The sequence below is a fragment of the Musca domestica genome, unplaced genomic scaffold, assembly GCF_030504385.1.
Source record: "Musca domestica strain aabys unplaced genomic scaffold, Musca_domestica.polishedcontigs.V.1.1 4, whole genome shotgun sequence".
NCBI lineage: Eukaryota > Metazoa > Arthropoda > Insecta > Diptera > Muscidae > Musca > Musca domestica.
In genome coordinates, this window is record NW_026712328.1 from 28,397,966 (window position 1) to 28,415,971 (window position 18,006).

General features: G+C 40.5%; 1 protein-coding gene across 1 annotated transcript in view; it reads left to right on the forward strand.

Moving 5' to 3' along the window:
* Positions 1-17,222, forward strand: part of LOC101887234 (titin homolog) — a 155,129-nt gene extending 137,907 nt beyond the window's left edge. Inside the window, exons 4-7 of the mRNA XM_059126708.1 lie at positions 2,731-2,928; positions 3,077-3,331; positions 3,426-14,031; positions 15,253-17,222. Coding sequence (XP_058982691.1) covers positions 2,731-2,928; positions 3,077-3,331; positions 3,426-14,031; positions 15,253-15,355 — 11,162 coding nt within the window. The 3' untranslated portion in view covers positions 15,356-17,222. The remainder of the gene's footprint in view (positions 1-2,730; positions 2,929-3,076; positions 3,332-3,425; positions 14,032-15,252) is intronic.
* Positions 17,223-18,006: the final 784 nt, after the last annotated feature.

Here is an 18,006-nt window from a genome sequence, read left to right on the forward strand (position 1 = left end):
CGAACAAGAATGTATGCTGGAAAAGTGGATCATTTTTATTATACAAACATCTCCCAAAGATAGAAAAAAGTCTAATGCCATTACACAGATACATTTATACTACCTTTACATTATGTAAGTAGGTTTACACCACTCACGCTTACACACCCAGCAATAATGTGTCTAAACTCAAACAATGTAGTCTACCACACTTATCATTCAAACTTAACCTTTGCATGATGGAACCATGAAGATGAGATGAAGCTTTAAACCTACTATTGTTAACAATTTTTTTTTCCTCCTCCAAACGAATTGCAAAATTTTCTCTTGTTTAATAATAAATAATAAATGTATAAATTTTGCTAGAGAATTTTAACAAAAAAAAAATGAAATAAATAAATCAGGCGACGAATAAATTAGAGTGTACAAAATTGTAAGATAGTTTATTAGGTAGCTGAGTATACATATTAGTTATTTCGGGCAACTATGTTTAAGCGTATTAAAGAAATACAGGATGATATAAAAAAAACTGCAACAAAGTCAAACGCCATAATTTTTACATTTTTTCTTCATTTTATTGAATGTGAGCAAATAATGTCGGAAATACATTAAAATTTTAGAATAAGTTTTGATTTGTTCGAAATGGTCACCTTTGGCACGAATTATGGCCTTTAAATGGCCAATGAAACCATCACACGCTGCCCGAATGTTGCTCTGCGGTATTTTGGCCCATTCCCAGCGAAGTGCTACACTTTGGTATTTTCTACACTTTGGTATTTTCCAAAATACTCCAGACACAATAGTCCAACGGTTTGGTATCCGGAGATTTTGGGGGTCATTGTGTCCTGGAAATGAAGCTAGGAACCTCATTTTGAAAACATTCTTGGGTGGTGAGTGCTGAGTGCGATGGTGCTGAGTCCTGTTGGAATGTCCAAGGTCTGCTGCCAAAATGTTTGCGTGCCCAAGGCTTTAATACATTCTCCAGAATACTTTCGCAATAATATTCGGCATTTATTTTGATGCCACGGCCGATTAATCGGCTGTTATGGCGGCCCACACCATCACCATGACCGGTGCTTGAGTTCTGGTGTCCAACCGAAGGTGCAATTTTTCAGCCGACCTTTTTGGCAAGTGAACACGATCATTTTGTTTGTTTCCAAACTGCTGGACAACGAATGTTTTCTCATCGGAGAAAACCAAATTCAGCAGTTCACAACTTTCGGCCAAGCGAAGCAAGTCTTTAGCTCTTTTGAGTCTATTTTCTTTCTGTTGCGGTGTAAGTTTTGGCACTTTTTGGAATTTCAATGGTTTTATCCCGAGCTCATTTTTTCAATATTTGCCGAATGGAATATTGCGATATGTTCAGCTCACGAGCCATTTTTCGGCAACTGCAACGCGGGCTTCGATCAAATCGCTTCTTTATTTTTGGAATCACTTCTGCTGATGTTGCTGTTTTCTTCCGTCCACTTCCTTGACGTCGGGCTATATTACCAGTATCGCGGTAACGAGCGAGGTGGTACGAGACACAAAAGATTTATTCACATTTAAATGCTGGAGGGCTCAAACGATAGCCACTTGTGGTTTTCCAGCCAACTATAAAGAAATCACACTTGAATTCCATAACGAATTACTTTTTTTCTGGAAAATTCTCAGCAAAATGTTTTTGTACGCTTGTAAACAATATAATGAGCTATCACTGAAATAATTTTACCAGCTGTCGGACGAGGGGTTTTGAAATGACAGCAGTCTGAAGTTGGTTGCAGTTTTTTCATCTCAAGATGTATACTTTATGGGATCTACGACGAATATTTAGGGATGATACAAACGCAATGACAAAGTTAATATATCCTCCTTTTCAAGGTGAAGGATATAAAAACAGAACTTTAAATGGATTCCACAGAGATAAATCAATTTGGTCTTACTTATGTACAAGCTCTCATCACTTCATTACTCTCGTGATTTCAGAGACCTTCAATGAATTCGCTTCGCCATTCAATCACATTTCCCGGATAAAGATTATATCAAAAGTTATTCCATAATTAAATCAATCTTCTTACATTAATTCGCTATTCGCTGGATACAGCAATAAAACCACCAGCTCGATCCAATCCAAACCTGTAATAAAAAATTAAGTTTATTTTCTTTTTATAAAATATTAAAAAACCGAAAACCATTAGTCGTATAAGAAAAACAAATATTTCAAACAAATATTTGTTGAATGATGGTTGCTGTTGATGGTGGCAAGAAGTAAATCTTTCGTCTTCGAGTGGAGTGGAAATTTATATTAGCATTATTATGTTGTTATAGCTGTTATTGGCAAAGATCTGTTGGCTATTGCACAACAATTCTTGACCACAGACCTAACCAGTCAGTCCAATTTGGTTAGACGCGAGACCATCAGTCAGTCAGTCAGTCAGTCAAGTCAGTAAGGCCACTTAGTTTCAACTTGGGGCAACAAAACAATTTACATAACCACAATCATGGTCATGTACGGACGGATACACTCACATACATTTCTTTAACGAAAAAAAAAAATGCTAACGAAGCATCCGCAGATCTAATAAGGTTGTTCGACTCCTTAGACAGCCAATTGAGCCTGGCAGCCGTTAGAGTCTTACTTGTCTGTCTATCTATCTCCAATTCTTCTTGTCTGGGTTTGTGCTTTCTTTCTTTTCCTCCGTACATCCATATATTTTTAAGCAATTTGTTACTAAATTCTAATTTTGTTATTCTGGTTTTTTTTCTTTGCAGAAGGCTGCTACTACAACTATAATCATTACAATGAAGGCGATAGAATCATGACAAATGAGCCCTGTTTGAATTGTACGTGCCACAATAAGATGCTCATGTGCTATTTGCGCGTATGTCCGTTCACGAAACCCATTGGACATGATTGCATAGTGGAGAAACGTGAGGATCAATGCTGTCCAATCATTACATGTCCCGAAGGTAAGTTCATTTATCTATGCAAAAGATCGATCCGTCCATTCGGCCATCCGTCGAAATTGCTTTATTTTCTCGTTGTCGAGAATTGTCAATGATTATGGTTACGATAATGATGATAATTTTCCTCCTCACAATTCTATCTTTCGTACAGTTCCCGTAGGCATTTCTCATGCTGCTCCCGAACCAGGCACCGAATTGAGCATACCCGAGAAATTCGGTTGCAGTATTGATGGCAAATTCTATTTGGAAGGTGCTCAGGTTCCCTCGAATCCCAATAAACCTTGTGAACTTTGCTATTGTATTAAGAATCGTACCTCATGTCTGATGCAAGAATGTACCCTGCACATTGATGGCTGTACTCCAATTTACAACAAGGGCTCTTGTTGTCCAGTGCGTTATAATTGCGGTAAGTGAAAAAAATCTCATTATGGTATTCTATGATCGATGATTGATAATGTTTGGCCTCGTTTTTATTTTTTTTCTTTTTTGTCTCTGGACAGACCATGAAAATGATGTTCTTGGCCTGGAAGATCTTTCCACAACAACTGAAACCACTACTACCACCACCACCACAACGACAAGCACCACCACAACTGAACGTCCCACAACTGGCTTTATCCTTGCCAGTACCATGTCACCCAGTGTATCGACAGACTGTATCCACAATGGTGAACTGTATGCCGATGGTGCTCGCATCGAAGGCAAGAATCCATGTGAAAACTGCTATTGTATGCGTGGTGACATTATCTGTGCTGTCCAAGAATGTAAGATGCCCATGTTGGCCGGCAATGGCAAGCAATGTCATGCCATGCCACCAGCCGAAGGTGAATGTTGTCCCAGTCAGTATGCCTGCGAAGATGATACTGCCACCACTCAGATTTATGAAGCCACCACTCTGCCGTACGGCAGTGGTTCAGATGATGAAGTTAAGATTACAACATCTGCTCCCGTTGAGGATCTACATGGTGCCATACCCGAGGAAGACTTGCAATTACAGACCCATATTGATGATGAGAAACAAGAAGGTGTTACTGAAACTCCATTGGAAGAAATTAAACCAACTGAAGCTGTGTCTGTCGCTGAAAAAGAAGAGGAAGCCACGACCACTCCAAATGTCGAGGAAGAACATGCCACGGAAGTTACCTCATCTGAGGAAGTTACCTCTGCTGCTGGCGTTACAGAAAAACAAGATGAAGACAAGGAATCTAAACCAGTTGCTGCTGATGAATATGTTACCGAAACCGCTACAACGTCTGCAGAAGAATCCGAAGAAGAAAAAGAAGGTGAAGAAATTGAAACAGGTACTAAGGCACCGATTGCTGTGGGTGAACAAGAAATCTCAACAGAACATGCAATTGAGGCTACTTCCACTGCCGAGGAAGAACTCACCTCAGCTACCGAATCTAGCACTGATGCTATGGCTGCTGGTAAACCTGTTGAAGGCGAACAACCCGAAATATCTGATGAAGAAACTGCCACTAAGGCTCCTGCCGTTGAAGAAGGTGTTGCATCTACAGAATCTACTGGTACCGCTGATGAAATTTCCACTCTAGACTCAACAAGTGAAGAAGCCGAATTATCTACCGAAACCGCAGATGAATTTGCCACTAAAGCTCCAGCTGGTGAGGAAGAAGAAATTGGCTCCGATGGATTGGCTACCGAGGTTCCTACTGAAGAACTATCAACTAAGATTCCCGTTGTCGATGGAGAAGCTAGTGAATCTGCCGAAACTACTGACGAACTCAGTACAACAGCTCCTGTGGCAGAAGAAGAGGAAGCCGAAACTACTGCTGAAGACACAACCAAAGCTCCTGTTGCTGAAGAAGGAGTTTCCACTGAAATTGCCGATGAGTTGGCCACCAAAGCTCCTGTTACTGAAGAAGGTGTACCCACTGATGAATTGGCCACCAAAGCTCCAGTTGCTGAAGAAGGCGTTTCCACTGAAATTGCAGATGAATTGGCCACCAAAGCACCAGTCTCTGAAGAAGGTCTACCCACTGATGAATTGGCCACCAAAGCTCCAGTTGCTGAAGAAGGGGTTTCCACTGAAATTGCAGATGAATTGGCCACCAAAGCACCAGTCTCTGAAGAAGGTCTACCAACTGATGAATTGGCCACCAAAGCTCCTGTTACTGAGGAAGGCGTTTCCACTGAAATTGCTGATGAACTGGCCACCAAAGTACCAGTCTCTGAAGAAGCTCTACCCACTGATGAATTGGCCACCAAAGCTCCAGTTGCTGAAGAAGGCGTTTCCACTGAAATTTCTGATGAATTGGCCACCAAAGCACCAGTCTCTGAAGAAGAGCTACCCACTGATGAATTGGCCACCAAAGCTCCAGTTTCTGAAGAAGGCGTTTCCACTGAAATTTCTGATGAATTGGCCACCAAGGCACCAGTTTCTGAAGAAGAGCTACCCACTGATGAATTGGCCACTAAAGCTCCAGTTGCTGAAGATGGCGTTTCCACTGAATTTGCTGATGAATTGGCCACCAAAGCTCCTGTTGCTGAAGAAGGCGTTTCCACTGAAATTTCTGATGAATTGGCCACCAAAGCACCAGTCTCTGAAGAAGGTCTACCCACTGATGAATTGGCCACTAAAGCTCCAGTTGCTGAAGAAGGCGTTTCCACTGAAATTGCCGATGAATTGGCCACCAAAGCACCAGTCTCTGAAGAAGATCTACCCACTGATGAATTGGCCACTAAAGCTCCAGTTGCTGAAGAAGGCGTTTCCACTGAATTTGCTGATGAATTGGCCACTAAAGCTCCACTCGCTGAAGAAGGTGTGTCTACTGAAATCATCGATGAATTGGCTACCAAGGCTCCAGTTGCTGACGAAGGTATGTCCACTGATGAATTGGCCACTAAAGCTCCCGTTGCTGAAGAAGCTGAGACCGCTGAGGAATTGGCCACCAAAGCTCCAGTCGCTGAAGAAGCTGAGACCGGTGATGAATTGGCCACCAAAGCTCCTGTTGCTGAAGAATCTGATACCTCTGATGAATTGGCTACCAAGGCTCCAGTTGCTGACGAAGGTATGTCCACTGATGAATTGGCCACTAAAGCTCCCGTTGCTGAAGAAGCTGAGACCGCTGAGGAATTGGCCACCAAAGCTCCAGTCGCTGAAGAAGCTGAGACCGGTGATGAATTGGCCACCAAAGCTCCTGTTGCTGAAGAATCTGATACCTCTGATGAATTGGCTACCAAGGCTCCAGTTGCTGACGAAGGTGTGTCCACTGATGAATTGGCCACCAAAGCTCCTGTTGCTGAAGAAGCTGAGACCGCTGATGAATTGGCCACCAAAGCTCCAGTCGCTGAGGAAGCTGAGACCGGTGATGAATTGGCCACCAAAGCTCCAGTCACTGAAGAAGAAATGTCTACCGAAATTGCCGATGAATTGGCCACCAAATCTCCAATCGCTGCCGAAGAAACTGATGTATCTACAGAAGCTGTGGATGAACTCTCCACTAAAGCTCCTGCTGCTGATGAGCATGTTGATGTATCTTCAGAAACTGCTGAGGATATCTCAACCAAAGCTCCAATCGCCGAAGATGCAGAGCATGTCGATATGTCTTCTGAAGCTGTTGACGAACTCGCTACCAAAGCTCCTGTGGCTGGTGAAGAAGAAACTGGTGTTGATGATTTGTCAACTGAGACTCCTGCTGCCGAAGAACAACCCGTTGCACCATCTAAAACTACCGAAGAATTGGCAACCAAAGCTCCGATTACCGAAGGGGAAGTTACCCAAATGCCTTCCGGCACTACTGCTGAAGAAATGGTCACTAAAACTCCCGTCGTTGGTGAAGAACCCTCTGAAGTTTCAACTGAGTCTGTGGAAGAACCTACTGTCAGTGATGTTACTGGTTCTGTTGACACAACCACCAAGGTACCTACAGTTGGAGAACAACCTGAAGTACCAAGTGAAAGTGAAGAAGGTGTTACTCATATACCTACAGCCATGGATACCGAATCTCATATAACCGAAATTGATGAATCCTCTGAGATTGCCAAGGATGAAGAAGAAGTTAAAGAAACTGAAGTTTCCACTAAAGCTCCATTGCCAGAAGAAGAACAAGAAATGGTTACAATTGTCCCAGTATCTGGTGAGGAAGTTTCCGAAGAGCCTAAACCAGAAAGTCCAGAAGAATCAAGCGAAGATCACACCAAATCGCCTGTCGCCGAAGTTGAAGAACCCCAGGCTGGAGATGAACATGATGTTAAACCATCCGAAGAGAAAGAAGATACCACTACCATTGCTCCTGTTAAAATTGATGAGACCTCAACTAAAATACCCGAAAAAGAAGCTGAGTTGTCAACAGAAATGTCGGCTGAAGAAGATAAAGAACAAGCAAGCACAGAATCATCAGAATCTCCCGACAAATTGGCCACAGAACTACCTGCGGAACAAGAGCCTGAAAAGGTCACAGATACCGAAGCCATTACAGAATCTGTTAGCACTGAAAAAGATGTTGAAGAAGCTTCTGGAGACAGCAAACCAAGTGTTCCCAGCACAATGGCTCCAACATATATACCTCCCGTACATGCCGATGAAGAAACATCCGAAGAATCAACATCTGTTCCTTCCAGTGAGTTGGGCAGTGGTGATTTTGCTACTACCGAATCTGCTGAAGAAGAAGTGAAACCAGCCGTTACCGAACGTATTCATGAGGAAGAAGAAGAGGAAATCAGCACTGACAAACCAGAAGGATTCCTTGAATCGGTCACAACACACAAGATTGATACCGATGCCGTGCAACCAGAAGAAGGCGAACAAAAAGAACCATCTTCTGCCGAAGAAAGTTCCGAAGAGCAAACTGAATCTGCTGAGGAAGTCACAACTATTAGATCCGAAGTTCCCGTTGAAACCGCCACCCAATCAAGCCTTGATCAAAAGACAGAATCTGCACCTGAAGAACAAGTTGACCTTACCACTGTTGGTTCTATTGCCGACAAGGAAGGAGAAGAAGCTCAAGCTGAAGTCACCACTCAAGCACCAGCTGTTGAAATCACACCCACAACTGCTGCTGTCGAGGCTGATAAGGATTCATCTGAAGAGGCTTCGAGTGAGGAAGATAAGACCAAACCTGAAACTAGTGAAGCTGAAGAACCAACATCGACAACCACTGTATTGCCAGCTGTCGAATCCCTTGAAGGTGAACAACAAGAAGTCATTCCCGAAACAGACGAGCACAAAGTTGAAGAGCTTCCAGAACATGAACAGGCTAAACCTACTGACAGTCCCATGGTCATTATCGAGGACTTCACTGGCCTGCCATCCGATGAGGAAACCAAAACTGAAGCTCAACAAGGAGTCTCCGAAACAACAGTTGCCTCAATCTCAGATGTTACAGATGAAGAGAAGGAACTTACCTCTACTACCCTTAAACCCTCTACAGAAGATGTATCCATTGAAGACATGCACGATATGCAAATTCCATCCATCATTCCCGGCGAAGGTGATTGCTTGGTTGGTCATAAGACCTATGCCAATAACTCCATCATTCCCACAGCTGATGAATGTGAAATCTCCTGCAAATGCGTTAGCAGTATTGTTTCCTGTGAACGTGTTGTCTGCGAAGTTCCCGAAGACATTGAGAAATGTGTCCTGGATGAAAATAGCAGTAACAAATGTTGTCCTACCTACATTTGCGGCATTGATAGCATTCCTACTAAGGCTGATGAAAGCTCTGAAGAAGAATTCGCCACAACTACCTCTGCTCCGCATAAAACACCCGAAAAGACTGATGAAGAAACAGCTACCATTGTTAGTATTCCTGAAATCGAAATGCCCATTGCTAGCACTGAAGAACCTATGTCACACATTAAGGAGACCGAGGAAGAAGAACAAGAAGGTGCAGAACACACAACCAAAGCTCCTACTGAAACTGTTGCCGATGACAAATCTGATGTTTTGGTTGATATCCAAGAGCCATCTACCCAATCAGCCATTGTTGAAGATGCGGTCAAACCAGAATCCATGGTTCCAGTGGAAGCTGGTGCTGATGTGAAACCAGAAATGCCTGCCGAAATTCAACCAGAGGAAGTAATGCCCACAGTTACTGACATGGAAATGGCACCAATTGTACCCTCAAGTGATGAATATCAAACCGTTAAACCCATTGAGTCGGAAGAGGATGAAGATCATAGCGAAGAAGCTTTCGACCACACCGTGCAACCCATGGTTGGTGAGGAATTCCCAAGCTCTACAGTTTCGAAGGAAGAAGAAACCCCTGAAGAAATCGATGTTCATGTTCCATCATCTACAGCAGCTACTGAGCAGCAAGAAGAAGAGCACAAAGATGTTTCTGATACTGAAGTTGAATCTGCTACAGTTCAACCAACAACTGAGGATAAGGAGATGGAAGCCCAAACTCATGTTCCTGCTACAATGGTTGACACAGAAAGTGAAGAAGGCTCCGGAGAACCAGCAACAACCGAGGAAGAAGAAGTTCATACCGTTGCTCCCCAAGCTGCCGATAAGGAAACTGATATGTCTACTGAACTACCAGCTGTCACTGAGAAAATATCGGAAGAACCAGCTGCCGCTACTCCCTCTACAGAAGAAGCCGAACTCTCAACAGTTAGCACAATTTCCAAGGACGAACAAGGAGAAGAAGAAGATAAACAAACCTTTGAAGAATCTGGCGAAGTTGATGTTACACGCACTACCGCTGCACCATCCTCTCTTGATGAAGTATCTTCTACCATGGCTCCAGTTACAGTTGAAACTGAAGGCCAAACTGCTGCCACGGACATTGAAAGTGAAAAACCTTTGGATGAAACTGAAGTCCATGAACAAATACCTGCTACCTCTACAGTTGCCCCTGCTGTCGAAGTTGATCAGACTTCATCAAGTGAAGAGTCGGCCGAAGAGACTACTTCAGCTGCCATTGAAAAGGACGTTGTTGAATCTGATGAACATACTGTTGCTCCACATCACGATGAAACACCTTCTGAAGCCGCCGAAGGCACAACAGCAGCTCCAGTTATCGAAGAGACCGCTACCGGTATTGCACATGCCGAAGATGATGTGACAAAGGAAACATCCACTACCACAAGTCCAGTTAGTGCTGCAGAACCACAAGAGCCCGTTACAATTCAAAGCATTGAATCTCAAGACGAAGAAGAAGAAGAAGCCCATACTGTTGGACCTATGGTATCATCAGATGAATACAGTCCAGAAGAAATTACTTCGGTACCAACGGGTGAAGAAGAAAAAGAAACTCAAACTGCTGCAGTACCCACCATTGAAGAAGATGAGGAACATGTTACTGCTACACCAATTGGAATTGATGAGAGTGCTACCCAAGAACCAACTGAATTTGGAATTAAAATTGATACCACATCAGAACAAGCCACTCAAGTTCCTACAATGGGTGAAGTACAAACCAGCAAACCAGAAGAAGAACAAGAAGATGTCGTGCCCTCAACTACTGACAAATCTTCCGAAGAACAAGGAGAAGCTGTCTCAGCATCCGCAGAAGAAACCGAAGAGGAACAATCCAGTTCCGTGGCCCCAACAACCGCTTCATCAGTTGAAGAAACCGGAGATGAAGAATCCAGCACTGCTGCTCCTACAACCGCGTCCGCTGTTGAAGAAGCAGAAAAAGAAGAATCTAGTAGTGTGGCTCCCACAACCGCTTCATCAATTGAAGAACATGCAGAGGATACCACTGCCGTTGAAGATGGTATTCACAAGCTGTCAACTGATGAAAGCGATGAAACCACAATGGCTGCTGTATCTGGCGATGTTGAGTCTGTCACTCAAGCCTCGGACAAAGAACAAGAAATTAGTGAAGTTGCTTCCGTTACCATTCCTTCGATTGAAGAAGATAAGCAAGAACTTGAACCATCTATGGCTCATACTGTGGCTCCTTCTTTGGAAGAAGAATCCGCCACCGCAATGCCAGGCGTTGAAGAATCTGCTGATAAGGTTGAAGCCACATCTACTACCACCATGGCTCCAACTGAAGGCGAAGAACAAGAAGAAGAAGTTCAACATATTACATCTGCAGCACCAACCCAACAACAACATCCAACATTGGATCTGTCTGAAGAAGCTTCCGGTGAATCTGTGGAATCTGAAGAAGAAGTTATGCCCACTCTACCACAACATATTGGCGCCTTCGTTACAGAACGTGTTGAAGAAATCACAGGCAAACCAGTTGAACAATCCACCATCACAAGTACCGACGAAGAAGAAGGAGAAGGCGAAAAGGATACTTCCTCCGAAGAACAAGAAGGAGAAATTGAATCTGAAGTTACAAGCAAACCTGATGTACCCAAAGTTGAAGATGATGAACATGTTGGAATTACCGAAGCCACTCCCGTTGAAGATGTCGAGACAGCCACTGCTAAACTTCCTGAAGATATTGATGTTGCAGGTGTCACATCTGCTCCTAAACTTCCAGAAGAAACTGAAGAAACGACCTCCGATGAAGCAATGGATGTCGAACGTGTTGAAAGTTCTACTCAAATTCCAGCTGTTGAAGATGTTGCTGGCTCCACTTCATTGCCGATTGATCATGATATTGCTACTGCTACTCAAGCTCCGGAATCTGTTGAGAGCACATCTGATAAACAACACGAGCCAGAAGAAGAAGATCATGCTGCTGCTACTGAATTACCAGTTGCTGGTGCTGAAGAAACTACAGAACAATCGGCCGCCACAGAATCATCTGATGTCGAGATTTCGTCCGATGTAACCAAAGCTCCTGACAGTGTTGAGCATGATGACATTTCTGGCCCCGCTGCATCAACTGAAGATGATGTTTCCAGTGTTACAATTGCTCCCGAAAGCCAAAGTGTTGAGGAATCTCAAGAAGATGTTGCCGCTGCCACCGAATCTGCCGTCGAACAAGCACAGGAAGGTGAAGAAATCAGTGTTACTAAGGCTCCCACAACAGAACAATCTGAAGAAACCTCCGCCGAAGTCTCCGAAGTCAGCACAGCACTACCCTCAGAAGATATTGCTGGTCCTACAACTTCCACCGTTGTTGAGCAGCCTGCTGAAGATATGGACACCGTTACTAAGATTCCAGAACATGAACAAGAACCTGAATCTGTTGAAGCCAGCACAGCTAAGACTCCCGAACTTGAAGAAGCAGCTGAAATGTCTACCGAATCTGCTGTTACCAAAGCTCCCGAATCTGCTGCCACAGAAGGCGCTACTTCTGAGGAATCTGAAGAGTATACCACATCTCCTGCATCTGTTTCAGAATCTGAAGAAATTGCTACCAAAGAACCTGAAACCTCTGTTGATGCTGAATTGGCCCATGAAAAAGAAGAAGATATGGCTGGTGTTACCGAAGCTCCTGCAACTGAAGAAGGCTCTACTTCTCAAGGTGTTGCTGATGTCAGTGCTACCACAATGGTTCCACATATTACTGAAGATGCTGAAGTCGCTGCTACACCACAACCCACAGAAGAAGCTGAGGTCGCTACTGTTCAAACTTCTGAAGAAGAAACTGCAGCTGTTACCAAGACTCCTGAATTGGCTGAAGATGTTTCTCCAGTATCAGAAGATGTCACCACTCATGCTACAGCTGTTGATCATGTTACCGATTCTGCTGCCGAAATCTCACAATCTGGTGAAGAATCTGAAGAACAAGTTTCCACTGCTCCTGAATCTGTTGAAGCTGTAGAATCCATTACTGCTCATCCAGAAGAAGGAATTGAAGTTGCTACAATCATTCCCGAAACTGTTGCTGAAGGAGATGTTTCCGCCGGCACAAAGGCTCCTGAATTTATTGGTGAAGAGGTTACAATTGCTCCTGTTTCGGCTGCTACTGCACAACCAGAAGGCGAAGAAGAATCAGCTGTTACCACAACTCCTGAAACTGCTGACTCCGTTAGCGAAGAAATTTCAACTGCTACCAAGGCACCAGTCGTCCACCAGGAGAAACCTGAGGGAGTACCTACTGTTGAATCACATGCCGATGATACTACCGTTGCTCCTGAGTCTGAAGCAGAACTTGAAAGCATTACACACAAGACTGATGAAGATGTATCCGTTGTTACCAAAGCCCCCGAAACCATTGAAACCTCCAGTGCACAAGATGTTGATATTGCAGCTGGCGTTACCCAAGCTCCTCACGCTGTTGAATCTGAAGAGGAGGAAGAGGTTGAGGCATCGACTGTCAAGACACCACTGCAACAAGCTGATGAATATGAAGAATCTGCCGTTACAGAAGTTGAGCACGATAAGACTGAAGAAAACATTACCGAGGAATCTTCCACCATGGCAGTGCCAGTTAAACACGACGAACAAATTACAGAACTGCCAGCTGTGGCCCATGACGCTTCAACAGTGGGACAGGCCATCGAATCTGAACCTGCTGCTCATGAAATTGAAGGAGATTCTTCAGAAGAATCTACCTCAGCTGAATCGGCTGAAAGCGATGAAGTACCACGCACCACAACTGTTCACCCACTGTTCGCACACCATGGCATCACAACACTTCCACCACCAGTCATTGATAGTCGCTATGATGAGGCTCAGAATGCCACTAGCAGCGAAGAAGCCACAATGGTTCCTGTCAAGGAAGTCGATGTCGAAGAATCTGCATATACCACAACAGCGGCAACAACAACCACCAGCACAACAACACCGGTGCCCGTTACCGTACCTACACATCCCGCTGCTCATTATCCACCACCAATTTATGGACAAGCGCCACAATATCCACCTCAATACGAAGACGAATATACCGATGAAGAAGATACGGAAATCTTTGGTCCTGGCACTTGCCGTTACGGTGGCAAACTTTACGTTTCCGCCCAACAAATACCACGCGACGATCCTTGCGATTTCTGTTTCTGCTTCCGCAGCGATATTATTTGCTTGCAACAATCTTGCCCACCACCAATTGCCGGCTGTCACGAGGAGCCCATTTCTGGATTCTGTTGTCCACGTTACGAATGCCCCGTCTCAATGGCAACTGTACTCAATATCACCACCAGCACAACGACGACAAGTACCACACTACCACCACATTTCCTACATCATTCGTATGGTAATAATGTTCAGCGTAATGGTTGTCTCATCAATGGACGTTCATACAGTGTGGGTGAAAGGATTGAGTCGACAAGTGGTCCATGCATTAATTGCACGTAAGTAGACATTTTGTATCGAATTTGAAGATATGGTGACTGAATCATCAAAAAAAAAAAAGGAAACGCTTAACAAAGTTTGCCTGGCATATTTCTATAGCGCTTAAAGAATGCAATGATGAAAGTATAAAATATAACCCCAAAGAGGGACAACGTTTGGGAGTTGTTACAAATTAAACGTAGGTTACGTTTTGCGCTCAATTTGATCTTGTCCCATAGAAGTTATCGAAATGAATGCACGTTAATTACATTAAATGTTTTATCGCAAAAAAAATCTTTAAACAACAAGCACAACTAATTGTAATATGCCTAGAAGTATGCTTTACATTTTAATTACAACATTGAGATGAATTTAGCTACGATCAAGTTTTATAATGTGCTACTATCACTTTGAGGGGATAAGGAAAAGCATTAAAATTCATTATTTTGAGAACCTTCTATTATTAGACAAGATAGAGATGATTAGTGGGGTAACACTGACATCCTTATGGGTCACAAGCTCATCTGTAGATAGATAGGTTGTGCAGATAACAGCATATACTGGGCATGCGGGGAAGATTTTGAAACTTTGGAGCATTTTCTCTGCCAATGCCCAGCTTTTGCAAATATCAGCACCCAAATTTTAAGGGAAAGACTCCAGTCCAGACCTATATCAGGTCATGGTAAATGAAATAAAACAGTTAAGGAATTTTGTTAATGCAACTGAATTTCAAATATAATGGACTGTAACTGTCTGTCTGATTTCAGAAACCTCTTAGTCTGGATCGCACAACAGGCCTATACTGGCTTAAGTGCCTCTCTTTTCAACCTAACCTATTTATTTTTGATATAAATTTATATTTTCTCATTAAATAAATGGAGTGATGTAAAGCGCACACGTGGAATAAATTAGGGATGTGAAGATCGACTTTTGTCTTAACCATAAATCAAGATAATCCTTTATTGTTGTTTTTATAAAAAAACATCGTTTGATTATTAGTGGAGAACGATGGTAATGTTTACTACTAAACAAACGTTGTTTTTTTAAAAAACAACAATAAATTGATTAAGCCTGACCATTTTGCAAACAACGATAATCAGAATAATTGATTTGAAGATTTTTTCCAAATATTGAGAATTTATTCATTGAATTTTATCCTATAATTGAAGAGATTGATCTAACCTGCATTTTCCCCGCTTTCTCTCTTTCCCGCTTTCTCCATTCCTTTATTTTCATTACAGATGCGGCGGTGATGGTAAAATGAAATGTGATCCTCAGGCCTGTGTTCCTGAACCAACTATGCAACAAGTGATGGCTGTTGTAGCGGCTGGTCGCAAAAGATGAACCCCTAGCCATGATAATTTAAACTAATTATTAAAATTATTTTTTTATATAAAACATTAAATTTAAGTAACAGTTACAAAACGAAAAAAAACAAAAAATACGGAAACCAACAAAAAAAAATGAAACAAGCAACTATATACTTTTCATTGCTCTTACTGTATAACTTCAAACACCTTTTACACTGAGCCTACTGTCCTACGACTTCCACTCTAATTTCACTTACGTATATGTTAGTCTAGCCACAAACCGGTTAAAAAATACAGATATAATTATGAATTGGTGCCAATATTAAATGATGGAAGCAAAAAAAAAACTCTAAGGAGAAAGACAGAATATTTTTAAAATAAAAAAAATATTATTTTGATTTTCTTTCGAAAAACATTCTCCTTTGCCAAAAAAGAAAAAAAAAAATAATTAAAAAAATTAAAAATACTTGAATTAGCTTGTGAAAAGCAACCAGTGATATTGTACTTTATACTTAGTATAGGTACAATTAATTAAGTGAAAAGTAAACAAATACGCACATACATATAAAATGCAAATAAATTGTCATCATGTGTATGGAAACTCTGATTTCATTGGCATTATCAGGTAATCGATAAATAAAATTAACCCAATAATGCCCATGATTATTAGATTTGCCATACACGGTGATGGCATTGATTCTGCATCATTATTTAACCGCTTTAATCAATTTCTAATATACATTTATTTGTAATTTAAGTTTAGAATCCAACTTTTGAACACTTGTAACATGGTTTTTTATCCTGGGTAGAACGACCAAAAAATGTATTTTAGTTAAAACCCTTCAATAGAGACTCATATACCGCTTAACTAAAATCCACTTTTTTAACTCGCTCAACCTTTGGTGTAAAGAATAGTATTACGACTGTTTTGAGGATTCTAATAAATTAACTTTTTTATACTTATGTAAACTGTATTTCCGGTTTTTTATAATCTTTTTGTACTTCCAACGCGATCTTCTTTATTCTGTTTTTTTATACTTTAGAATTAAGTTCTTTCATTTTTTTATATAAAATTTATAATATTTAAACAATATTTTTATATATGATTTTTTAATGCAAAACAAAACTGTTGCTTCTAGTCTTCTCTTTTTTATAAATTATAATAATAAAAGAGCAACAACAAACATAATAATAATAATAAAAATAGCAAACAATATAAACCCCAAAAAGATGGAAAGACAGGGATCATAATTTTTTCCAGGTTCTGTGTAATTATGCAGATATGAATCAATTACATCGATTTACATATTGTCTTTTCCCTTTTATTCCAAAAAAACATCTTCCCTGAAACCTCATAATTGTATCCAAAATCCTGATAAAGAAAATCCAATTTTAACTAGGAATTTACACATATTCAATGTAAACTCTCAATCGAAAAAAGGAAACCCATAGAAATAATAGTAGTGTTTTTTTATTAAACGGAAACTGAAAAATTTTTATAATGAAACCATTTTAAACTAGACGTATCAGTAGTTGGATAAGAAAGAGATTTGTGTAAGTGTTAGGTGTAAACGTAGTAGTTTTGATAAGCTAGTTAACTAAACCGAACTCCTAACTTCAAATGCAATCTCCCCAATTGTCCTCACTGCAAACAAACTCCCCGTTTTTTTGTACACATTAAATAAATAAATAAACAAACAAGAAAATAAGGAAACTTAGAAAACAAAGAAAATTCAATTTTTATACAAAACGAAAAATCTGAAAACTAATGCTCGACTGATTGAAAAAGCAAGTACTTTACATAGACAAGAACAAAAAAAAAAAAAAACAACAGAATAGTATTAAATAATAATTAAAAAAAAAAACCTAATAAATATAAGAGAATTTTATAAATGTAGAAAGACAACAAAAACAACAACTCCTTTAAATCGATTATGAACTGCAACTGGCTTCATTGCAAGAAAAGTGTAGTCGTTGTACATAATCTGTTAGAGCTTATTTTTGAAAAAAAAAACAACTTTACTCAATTATTATTTATTTAAACTTTTGTTTTCAATCACTTGAGCTTAAGTTGGCATCACTTTTTTTCTTTCTTTTCATTGATTTCCTTCATATTTTTTGTGTAAAGTTTTCTTTACTTGCAAACTAGCCTTTTCAACATATATACCTAATTTTAGCTTATTAAGTAAGGTCTTTCCTCTAAATTTTATAGGTTATTAGTATTTTTATATATCAATTTTTTATATACATATAAATATATTTATTATTTCCAATACGCCCAACCTAGCCCATTTTAAACAGCTCTTGTTTATTTTATACTCCCCCCCCCCCTCCCCTCCGAAATTCTATTAGTATTCTATTTAATTAAAACACCAACAACTTATGTCAATGAAAAACTGCTTTTATAAACAAAAAAAAAAGTATATAAAATTATTATTAATTATATTTTATATTGCCTGCAATTGTAGATATTAATTAATTATGTGCGAATATTACAAAAAAAAAACTAACAAAAAATAATTTGAACGAAACAGAAACAGAACGCCACCATAAAAATGTAGCGTTTTTTAATTAGTTATAACAAAAAGAACCACTAAAAATAATTTTAATAATAACAAAAACAATAAATTGTATTTTAATTTTTTTATATATAAACATTCTGTTTAAAACGAAAAAGCGATAATA